We start from the raw sequence: 11,352 nt of genomic DNA on the forward strand, positions 1-11,352 counted from the left end.
AACCATGCTGGGTGTTGTTCACTGCCAAGCCCATTGGGGAACTGACAATGGGACAAACCTACAGGCAGGTGACAGAAGTCCTGTCAGGGAGTGTGTGAGGGCAGATGTGGAGACGAGCAGGACATGGAGGATGCCTCTGGAGGTGAAGGATGAGCCACAGCAATGCTGTGGAACCCCCTTGGCAATGCTGCTCCCCTTGCAAGGAGGGGAACTGAACCTGCTGGGTTTGGTGTTTGTGGGCTCAGCAATCCCCTCCGGATGACAGTAGGACAGGGGATAATATGCGAGAGGTCCACTGTGGGTCTGTTTGGTGATCCTCTCTTAAACCTGTGGGTGAAGGGTGTCCCTTGGGAGAGCTCTGATCCCTGTGGGATCAGAAAATCTTCTTCAAATGCAGGTGTATCCCGTTGCTGGACCTGAGGATGATCTGTGGTATCATTATGGGAAGCTTGGATGGGTCTGGGTAGAGCTCGAAGCGCTTCAGGGTCAAGGCCAGGGCCACCTTCATCTCATTCATGGCAAACTGCTGCCCGATGCAGTTCCTGTGGGGAGGGGGACAAGTGCTCTGATTGCTGCCTTCATCCCCAGCCACCCCGAGCTGCACTCACCCCATGTGAGAGCTGGGGCACCTCCAGCTGCTGCGAGGATGACACCACAGCTTATCCAGTAAGCCCCTGATGCACCTAGCTCTTCAATACCAATGGTGGGGTGTTGCTGTTTATTTTATTATTAAACATTGAAGAAAGAGACGAGATTGAGAGAACAGGGGCTTACTTCAATAGGAAGTGCAGCCAGGATCCAGATAAAAACCCATACACCCCCAAAAGGTTATTTCTGGCTCTGTGAGGTGATCCTCTTGCAAGCTACTGAGACCTCAGTATCCTACATCTATCTACTGATACAGTATGGGACCCATGGAGACTTGGCCCCTTGGCTTTGAGGCACTCTAGGACTCACCCCTAAACAAGCGACTGGTGTTCCCAACACAGGCAACAGAAAATGTAAACATCTCCACAAAGCCACAAGAAAAAATGTATGAAATCCTACAGTGACCACAGAGCTGATGGAGCATGGAAATCCTATTACAGGAGATGCTGTAATAGGAGATCCTGTTACGGAAAGCCTGCTTGAGTTGGCCAAGCCAGCTTGGCTTGTGGAGACTGAGGAAGGATTAGCCTTAGGAGCTCGCATCTGAGCTAGGTCTCACATGCAAGGCAGCCTGATAGGAAGGAGAGGGATGAAGGATCTCCCACCTGGATCCAGCAGAGAAAGGCAGGAAAGCATGGGAGTGCCTCTGTGCTGAGTTCTCTGGAGAAAACCTCAGGGGATTATAAACCTGTGGGAGCAACAAAGACCATCTGGTCAGTGTTTGGTGTGATCTGAGCAGCACCAGGTTCTTCCCTGGTCCCCAGGGCTGGATGTGGCCTCTGCTCCTCCTGGGGGAGCTGCAGATGACAGTCATCTCTCTGCAAAGCCACTGAGTGGATCTTCCCCTTGGACATACCCAGGTCACCCACTACAATGCCCAAGATGACTGCAGGTGTTTTCTCATCCATGGCAGCAAGGATCAAGCCAGGATCCCTCCATTCCAGAGAGGTCTGATCCTTGTTCTCCAGACAGCCACTGGAGAGAGGCAGCTATACAGCTTTCTTCAAACTTTCCAGTTATTTCTTGAAGCCTCTAAAATATCATCTTCAAATCACACACTCTCTTGTGGGGCTTGGGACTTCTCACACCGTTCTAAGTGTGTGCAGGGCGGCTGAAAGGAGTCAGAGCATCTCTGTGTCACCGTGCACAAAGAGAGACTATTGAACACCATTTCCCAGCCCTTTGTCATGTTCAAAGCCTTTGGGGTGTTTGGTAACTCGATTGAATTTTGTATTTAGATGTGGACTGTTGGAATGACATGGGGAGGAAAAAAAACCACTGCAGGCAGGCACACGCTGTCTTCTTCAAGGGGAATGGATGTCTGGGCTCAGAGCCCATCCTCCCTTTCTTGTTATCAAGGTGAAATACCTCAGGGTCCTCCCACACTTCCCGGTTCCTGTGAATAGCAAATATGCTCAATGCAACATGGCAGCCTGTAAAAGAAAAGTGAGAAAAAGCTCATGACAGCTCAGAGTGAAAATGCAGGACAGGTGTTTTTGGGATGCTCTCCCTCCCTGGGATCTGCAGGGGCTGTTGCATGAGATCTGGCAGGGATCTCCTGAAAATCTCACATGTCAAAAACAAAGACCTCAGAGCTGGGTCCCTTTTTGTCTGTCAGTGTATCACTTTTACTTGGCCAGGAACAGCATTCCACAAGTCCCCTCTGAGCTCTGGGGCACGTCCTTGGACTATGTCTGGCCACCATTTCCAGGCTCACTGTGGCAGAAAGCTGTGGTATACATATATACAGCTACAGGAGGGAGAAGGGAGTCTGGAAGACCCTTCAGCCCTTCCACACAGAGTGTGCTGCTTGTCACAGACAGCAGCATGAAAGACAGACAAACTCAACAGACCTTCTGGCAAGCTGCGTCCATCAGGAAATGTCACGGGTTTGGAGAGCTCTCGGGACACACCAGCAACTGGTGGGAACAGGCGTAAGCTCTCTTTGATGCACATCGTGGTGTAGGTCATCTTCCCAAGATCCTCCCTGAAAGCAAACTTGCTGAGGATGCACTCAACCCCTTTGTCTGTGTCACTGACAAAGGTGTTACTGGTCTGTCCCAGTACAGATCCCCGACGGAAACCACTTGTCACTGATCTGGACAATTGGCCACCACCCACCGGATGCCACCTTCCAAACAATTCCCCAACCACTCAACAGTCTACCCACCAAATCCTTCTCTCTCCAATTTAGGGAGAAGAATGTTGGGAGGAACTATGTCAAAGGCATTCAAGGGTAAATTAAAAGAGTTCAAGATAAAGGAGTAAGTTGTAGCTCACCACTCAATGGTGTCTCGGTCTCCCAGGATGCCCTGGATCTCCTCCCTGCACCTCTGCTGGTGCTCAGGGTGCAGTGACATGCAGTAGAAGAGCCAGGAGAGCCCACTGGCCACAGTATCATGACCCTCAAACATGAAGGTGTCCACCTCAGCACGCAGGTCCTCATCAGACAGTCCAACTCCATTCTCATCCTAAGAAAGACAAGAACATGTCATTCCTAAGCACATAGGTCTTTTATTTTTATACCCAAAGGACTTGTATGATTTGGTGTCTCTTGTGCTTCCCTTCTTGTGCTGATGCACCCTCGGTGCCACATGGTTCTGTTCTTTGGCATTTGGTACTGTCATCTCAAACATTTACCTTGCTACAAAGAAGAATGTCCAGAAAATCCAGGTGCTTCTTCTTCTGGATCTTTTCAAGCTCCTTCTCATTGGAGAGCAACATCTTTCTTTCCTTTATTACCTGATCTGCACAGAGGAGAGGTCAGTTCTGTGCATCCTGTCCCTCCAGAGTACCCTCGTGTACCTGACTGCTCAGTCATCAGCTTGGACTCTATTTAAGCTGTAACCCTCTGGCCATTCCATGCTGTAACCCCACCCTGAGCCACTCCAGGGGCAAGTGGCAGAGAGGTTCAGCTGGGAGACAGGACTGGGGAGAAAGGGGCAGGAATACCTGTGTGGGTATGGGCCAGCTTGCAGGCATCCTGAAATGCGTGGCCACTGGGAGTGAAGTTGTAGAAGACATCCTTGAAGGAAAAATTCCGGATCCTATTGGTCAGGAGGTAGCTCAAGTCAAATACAGCTCTAATATAATAGTGGGAGTTGCTGTAAGGAGACCGAAGTCAAAGCTGGTATTAGCAAAATGAGTGGTGAAACAGGAGCGCTTGCTTTCCCAGGGTTTGGAAACTCAGGTGCTGACCTCAGAGTCTGGCAGCTGGAATTGAAACTGAAGGCACATTTCATGATGCTGTCTAGTGTCATCAAGCTGACATCCTGAAAGAGCTCCAGTGACCTCCTCTCTGTGATTCTCTTGTCCCATTTATCCTAGAGGAAGAGCCAGGGTGAGGAGAGACAGACCACCTTCTGTGGTCAGATCATATTTTCCTGTCCTTCTTCCCAGATCCACACTGCTAATTGCTTTCTTTTCTGGAAGCAGGGACCCTAGCTCATGATATATTCTGTGAACCTAATCTAACTCTGCCCATTTATTTTCCCAGGTATGAAAGGATACACATGAGGGTATGAAAGGATATTCTTGCAGTGGTTGATTTTATTGGCAAACAAAGAGAAAGAATAAGTGGAATGTCCAAAGGAAGGTGAGGAGAGCAATTTTAGATCTTCAAAACTTCTCCAAAAATTCAGTGAAAGTAGAAACTCTCTAAGTGCCGTCTCTTTGTCTTACTAATTTTTTATTTTCACTGTTTCATGGCTGAAAGGTAAAAGTAGCAGGAGTGGAGATTCTTACCAGCATCACTTTGACTGAGTCTGACATCAGGGTCACGTAAGATTTCAGCACATCATAATGAAAGGCTGGGGTGAGCATCTTCCTGTGCTGGAACCATTTGCTTCCTTCCAAGATCAGCAGCCCCTTCCCTGAAGCACAAAGAGCAAAGGCACAATCAGCTCCTGCAGGCTCTGATCACAGCTCTGACAGCCTTACTACTGCTTTTGGCTTACCAATCCAGGGAACTAGGAGTTTGTAGACTGCACTAGCCTTGGGATCTGTAAAAGGGAACAAATATCAGAAATGTATCAATAACTGATGAATTCAAGACAAAAAAAGACAATTGCCATTTGCCAATGCCTTCTTGCCATTGCCACAACAACTCACACTTTTTACTGGGTTTACTGGAAAGAACAAATATTGTGGTGGTAGAAGCCATAGAAGACAGTAAGACAAATGACTTTCGAACTGGGAACTGACAGGAAACTGGAAGGAACAGGCACCTGGTCTCTGTTTTGCCATGGGATACACACTGCTCCATGAAAGCTGGGACAGCCTGGGAGTTTGTGAAGAGGAGCAAAAGAATTGCAATAGCTGTGAAGGAAGCTGGCAGAGGGGATAACTCCAGGAAAGTTTCCCAGTATTTTCTTGGTAGGAAATGTCAAAGACTTCTCAAAACTGGAGGCAGAGACTCACCTGCTCGGCCAAGTATGATTTTGGCATATTCAGGATGGTGAATGATTATAGTTGGCAGGACTGGTCCAAGCCATCTGGGAAAGGCATAGGGATATTCTTCTCCCCATGATACTACTTGGTGTAAAAAATTTTCAGATTTTAACTGCAATGAGAGTTAATAATGGATTAATAAAGGCAGAAAAAGAGGGGCATGTCAGGGAGAGAAGAAGTTCTTTATTGGGAAATGAAGGAAGAGTGGGTGGACTTGTCACACAGGGGCTTTTATGCTGCAAGTGGAGGAGAGGACGAGCATTGCAAAGGGACTGTGCACAAGAGGCAAAGCTGCCTGAGCCACCAAATCCCTGCAGCACAAGACAGCTCCATGGAGAGTCCCTTGATGGGCTGGTGGCAGCTGAGACACCTTTGGATGGAGCAGCTCCATGCTGCACTTGGGAGCTACAGCTGGCATAGGCAATGCCAGGATATCTGGTGGACAGGCCAGGAGGACCAAGGCTGCCACACCACTGCTCCCCAATTTCAGCAGTGCAAGGTGGGCTTACAGTGTGAAAGCAAAGCATCTGCACTATAGCATGGTGAAAATGGCTGCAATAAACACCCTGCTTTTGTGGCCATGTCTTCTTCAGCAACTATAGGGTAAGATGCTCCTTTTGGTAGAAGGTTTAATGTAGCAAAGAGACATTAATTATGATTAATATCGCTCATTATGGTTGCTTATATTTAAATAACTTCATGGAAGTCCCATGACTCTTCATTTAACAACATGATTGAAAAGAGCATGATCCTTTTTTTTGCCAAATGATGCACACCACATATCCAGCACCCTTTCCTCCTGCCCTGCAGAAGCCTTGGCACTCCCTATGCAGAAGTCCTCTCCTGTAGGAAGAGACAGGAGCAGGGCACACGCACACCCCATCCAGCCCTTCTCCATCCTGACTGATACCTTGCACAGTTGGGACAAACCACCCTGACTGAGCCCAGCTACTCCTTACCAGGTGATTGTGGCCATAGAGCCAGTGTTTTGGGGGCCCAGGAAATGCCTCCAGAGCTTTGACGATCTTCTTTCTCTCCCAGTACAACTGGAGCACCTTCAGCAGCACAAAGGTTACACCAAGCAGCGCAGACAGCTGCAGGACGGTGGCAGAAGATCTGGTTATGCTGTCCAGCAGAGATGCCATGCTGGTCCGGGACACTGCCTTCTCCTGCCTGTTTCTCACCTGCTCCTCTCACGCCTGAGCCAGGTAGGGAGCTCAGAGCAGGTAAAAATCCTCTCCCTGCTCCTCTGCAGGAGCTGAGCCTGGCAAAGTGGAGCTGGCAGCACAATTTATAGCTGCTGGAACATCAGGGCAAACATTGCGTCAGCTCAGCCAGCAGCCTGTGCACCACTTCCCCTTTGACCTGCTTTCTGCAGCCTGTCCCTGCAACCTGGAGAACAACCAGCCTCTGAATATTTCCTGCTTTTGCTGAAGTTCCAGCAGCACTGTCACACCCACGCACAGTCCTCCATGCCCAGGTGGATGAAGCCAGAGGAGGGAGCAGGTGAGATGTAGGCAGGCTGGGGCTCTAGCTGAACTCCGTGCTGTCCTCAGAGAGTTCAGATGTAGAAGGTGTTCATGTGCCCACAGGAAGAGGAGCACACAGGCCACCTCTTCTCTATGAGTGGGCTGCATGGAGTGAGCCACCTTCACCTGTGAAAGCAGTGCCCTGGGTGCCTGCAGCATCACCCAGCTCTGCTGGGCTGTAAGCCAGAGAACGGGCAGCGCTCCAGCAGCACACGAGGGATGTGGCCCTGCTCCCCAAGGACTCCTTCCACGGACAAGCCAGAAGACAAAACTGCTGCCAGGGGAATTACCATGGTCAGTAGATGAGACAAGGAGAGGAAAAGCTGCAGAGCAGTGAAGTGAGCTGCAGCAAGGCTGAGAGCACATGATGGGGAGGTGTGATGGCAGGGCCATGTTCCCTCTACAGGCCTGGTGAGCCCTCCTTCCTCTGTCCACACGGCATCTCACCTTCTCCAAAAGGGCTCTGCATCTCTGCATTTACCTCTCCAATGCAGTGCTTCGTTGGTTGCAGTGCTTGGCTCTCTTTGCCATCCCTGTGCAAATCCTGCTTCTTACCTGGGTTCCCATCCCATAAGCCCAGAAACCTGGAATGGCAATGTGGAGTTGGTGGAGAGCTGGGGCTGGAAGTCTGACATGTGTGGGTGACTTCCACGTAAAAAGCAGGATCCCCAGATGGGTGAAATAATGTCCCATTTGTGTCTTGGAATATTATGAGGATCAACTGGGTTATCAGCTGTGGAGGCTCGTAGTCTGGTGGGCTACAACATAGGGGCTGAACTTTGTGAGTGCTTCTTCTCAATGTAACACATCTCTGAGACAGAGGACTTCTGATGTTTGGGTACTTCCCTTTAGTTTTTAGTCCAAAATATGCCATGTCCCACATTTTCTGCTTGTAGGGTCATTTTGCTGATAAAACCCACTGTTTGTCTGAGGTTCATGGTCATTGCCTTGGAGAACATCCCTGACAGGCACTACACTGAGCAGTGTTACCTTTTCACACACTTGGCCATCCTCATGTAAATTAGTGTATCTTTTTATACTGAGCCAGCTGTGTCTGTGTGAAAGTTCAGGGCAGAGTTAAAGGTTGATCTTTAGGAGGCAGAAAGCTGTAATCAAGTTAGGCATCTCTTAGGGAGGGCTTTGGGTATAGCCAGAGCATAAGGGACCCAGTTTGACATGACAAACTCTCATGTGAAGACCTGCAGAATGTTCATAAGTATTATGATGCTGTGTAGTTGGGTTCCTCACAATATCTGTGCAAGGAAAAGAGGGAGGTGTGATGGCTGAGCCTTTGTTCAGTGCCAGTGGAGCTGTTTGGGATGTGATGTGGTACCTACATCATTACCAGACTGACCAGTCTGGATTTGGCTGGCACCTTTCAGAAATCCCCTGCAAAATAACACATAAATACCCCCACACCCAGAGGTGGAGGGGCCAAGCCTGTGGATGAAGCTTCTGGTGCAGCTTCAGATGAAACTTTTATAATAACACAGAAATTTTCTGTGCTGAGGGCGTCCCTGGAGAGTGAGGTTGACCATGAACAGGGTCAATTTTTACCAAACTGGCTTCCTTATAGTTATAAATTAACCAGTAAGCTCTGTTGGGTATGAAGGTAAGGGATATGGTTTGTCTTGAAGTTCATATGATATAGAGGGAACATAGGGGACAAACTGCCTAAACCCTCATTTATGGGGATTTGGAGCAAGAATCTGATCTTTGGTGACAGCAAAACTGGGTTTAATCCAGACTCCAGCCTCTGCACTCTGTATTTCACTGATGGAGGGGAGACAAAAACCTTTCTCATGTATGTCAGAGGTTTCACAGCAAGAGAAACCATGAACACTGACAGCCTGGGGAAGAAAACTCAGGGGGTTTTGCTGGGGAAGAAACGATGAAAGTTCAAAAGGCAAAGTGAAGTTGCTGCAGAGCTGCAAGTGAAGAAAAGTGAAATGGGGCAGTATTGGCTTGATCATTGTAAGGGCCTGGGACAAGGCCAGAACCATCTGTTAGCAGAGAATCTACAGCCCTGGTGATGGAGGACCCCAGAAGAAGATCTCAGAATGAAAAAGCAGGTAAAAGGGTTTTCTGCTAGCCACAGTGGTTTGGGGAGGCTGGCAGGGCTTGGCTTGATCTTCTGAACGTTTGAGACTGGTGGAACTGCACCTGGGTGTTAAAGGACACTTGGAAAGTTGTTAAACATTTGCAGAGAGCCTCTGGAGGATTATCTCAGTGGATGTCCATGTGATGGCAGAGGTGCCACAACAGTTTAGGCCATCAGCATGAAACAACCCACTTACACTGGAGAATTTCCATCCCATATCACAGCCATGGACACAGCAGGCTGTGGAATTTGCTTTCTGGGTCTTGGGGATTTCTCCACTCCCTTTAGACACCTAAGCAGAAGAAGGAGAGGATCTTCCTCACTGATTTAACTCCCATGGTCAGAATTCATTGCAGAAAAAGTGGTTTACTGAGCAGGTGAAATTTAGGTGGCAAATGGGTGCTTTGCCCCAGAGGCTGACCTTGCAGCAGCTGCTTTCCCTGGTTGTGCCTGTGTTTATTCAGATAGGAAGGAGAGTCCAGGCCCATCTGTCCCTGTGTGTTCCTGCAGCACATAGTGATGACAGATGAAATGTAGCAGTAATGCCAAAAAAAATAATAACATTTCAAGCTTCCAAACACATGATAGATGAGAAAATCATGGCAAGAGCCCAGCAAGTGTTGCAGAGTAATGCAAGCTGCCTGGATCCCATCTGACCACACATGTCTCGAGGATGAATGTATATCTGGAAGCATTTAATACAGCTGTCTGACAAATATGTAGCAATACTTATTTAATTTACTGCTGCTTCCAGTGTAAAATCCCAGTGGAGTTTAGATGGAAATTGCTGGTGCCATCTGACAGTAAATTTGCCCAGAGAGCAGCATGGGTCCTGTGCAGGGACTGCATTCCTGGTGCTGCTAGCCAACTGCTCTCCCTGCTGGTCCTGTCACTTCCAACATGCCTGGCAGCATCCAAAAAAGTGCCACCAAGGAACCGAGATAGACAGACACCCTTCCCGTGACCGGGATGTGGCTGCACAGCGCCGGTGACAGTGTGTGGGGAGAGGAATAACTGCACGAGTAGGTGGCATCTTTGCCCTGCTGCTGTGGAAAAACCAAGCCGCAATGAGAAAAACCCAAGGTGTTTTTAACTGAAACCAAGACTGACCCTTCTTGCACAGCCACCACCAGGAGCTCTTGTAACAATAGTTATCTGAAGGTCTGAATGACGCAGTCCAAGGTCAGCCCACCATCTTTGCAATTACCCTTTCTGCAAAAAGTAGGGAAGGATGAAAGAAGGAGGTAAGATCTCTGCAGCTGGACCTTGACTGTCTTTATAGCAATAAATCCCATGTAACCAGGTGTTTTTATTATTACCATATCTCTAATACCTGGTAGGGGAAAGGTAGATTTGGGGAATTGCTGTTAGGAATTAGGGTTTAGAAAGATCTGGCTTGCTCTGGCACTGGGGCACAGCAGCTCCAGAAGCCCTGTCACAGCCTCAGCCCAGCTCTCCAGTTCAGAAGCAGGGCAGCCATGGAAGCTCTGTGATGCAGGACATGAGATGATGCAGGATATGGGATGATACAGGATATGAGATATGAGATGTGGGATGATGCAGGATGCAGGATATGGGACGTGGGATGCAGGATGTGGGGTGCAGGCTGGCTGGCCTGGCATGGAGAGCTGGCCTGGCATGTGCTGGCCCATGTAGCTCAGGGAAATTGTGAGCAGGGCTGCCATGTCTTATTTAACAGAGTGTTTCCAGTTCCTGGCCTCAGGGGGTGACAGCACCATCACAGGAGAGATTTGTGAGCAGATTTTATGCTGGGTTTAGGTGGCTGCAGGGGAAACCAGGCTCTGCTCCCTTCTCATGCGAAGAAGCCACAAGCACAACTTAGAGGACGGTGAGAATGCTGCAGGGCATCTTCCCTTTTCAGATATGAAGAGGCAGCTTTTTAATGAATCCTAAAAGTCATGAGGGAGACAATGGTTGAACAGGATGAAGACAGAAGCAGTCAGGCTTTTCCATCCCAGGGCCAGGAACATCCGTGTGTTGGATCGTCCAGCTGGTACAGCTACAATGCAGCTTTTCCTGTATCCCCAATTCAACCCATTCACAAAAACCAAACCAAACTTGCCCCAGCCTTCTACCACATCCATTACCTCCTCTGGGCTTCTGGAGTATTCAGTAAAGCCAGTCACCAACTCTTAAAACCTCTGCAGATTCTCCAAATAACCCATGCCAGGGCTGTAGAAATCTTAGGGAGTGCTTGATGTTGTGCAATCTATCTACCCAAATGCAATTTAGCAGCTGCCATTTATCTACATGAGGTATGTCAAGTTCCCCTGGTGTGATCCCCTTTAACCTACTCTCTTTTAGTGGGTACACCATGATTTCAGCCTTTGCTCTTGCTCATTAGATACTCGTGCTTTAATCATTCACATTGGAATGCCAAGATACATCCACTCCTCTTTAGATGGTATTTTTTTCAAATCTTGTCTTTGTAAGAAAATTGCATCCAATACAGAGATGTATGTAATTTACTTCTGGTAACTTCAGTTATTTTGATTAAAAATTTTCTCATTTTGCACTTTAGAGTATGTAAGCTTGGAGTAGATGCTGTTGCTTTTATACTTAAATCTCCAAACAGAGTTGAAGGACACTCTCATTTCATCTGCT

At 48.4% G+C, this 11,352-nt stretch overlaps 1 protein-coding gene across 2 annotated transcripts; it reads right to left on the reverse strand.

Moving 5' to 3' along the window:
- Positions 1-225: 225 nt before the first annotated feature.
- On the reverse strand, positions 226-6,827 carry LOC121345024 (cytochrome P450 4A4-like). 2 transcript variants are annotated; one of them, XM_041421533.1, is made up of 12 exons: positions 6,057-6,827; positions 5,068-5,209; positions 4,605-4,649; positions 4,393-4,520; positions 3,847-3,971; positions 3,601-3,752; positions 3,289-3,395; positions 2,929-3,119; positions 2,502-2,635; positions 2,017-2,081; positions 1,254-1,336; positions 226-542 (listed from the first exon to the last, which is right to left on the reverse strand). In XM_041421533.1, the coding sequence occupies exons 1-12, from the start codon at positions 6,240-6,242 to the stop codon at positions 374-376; spliced, it is 1,527 nt and encodes a 508-aa protein (XP_041277467.1). In that variant the 5' UTR covers positions 6,243-6,827; the 3' UTR covers positions 226-373. The 2 variants fall into 2 exon arrangements, with proteins under 2 accessions (XP_041277467.1, XP_041277466.1); XM_041421532.1 differs by having other exon boundaries at positions 3,835-3,971.
- Between the last annotated feature and the right edge of the window lie 4,525 nt (positions 6,828-11,352).

This window comes from Onychostruthus taczanowskii, unplaced genomic scaffold (genome assembly GCF_017590055.1).
Source record: "Onychostruthus taczanowskii isolate IOZ18803 unplaced genomic scaffold, ASM1759005v1 scaffold7, whole genome shotgun sequence".
Lineage (NCBI taxonomy): Eukaryota > Metazoa > Chordata > Aves > Passeriformes > Passeridae > Onychostruthus > Onychostruthus taczanowskii.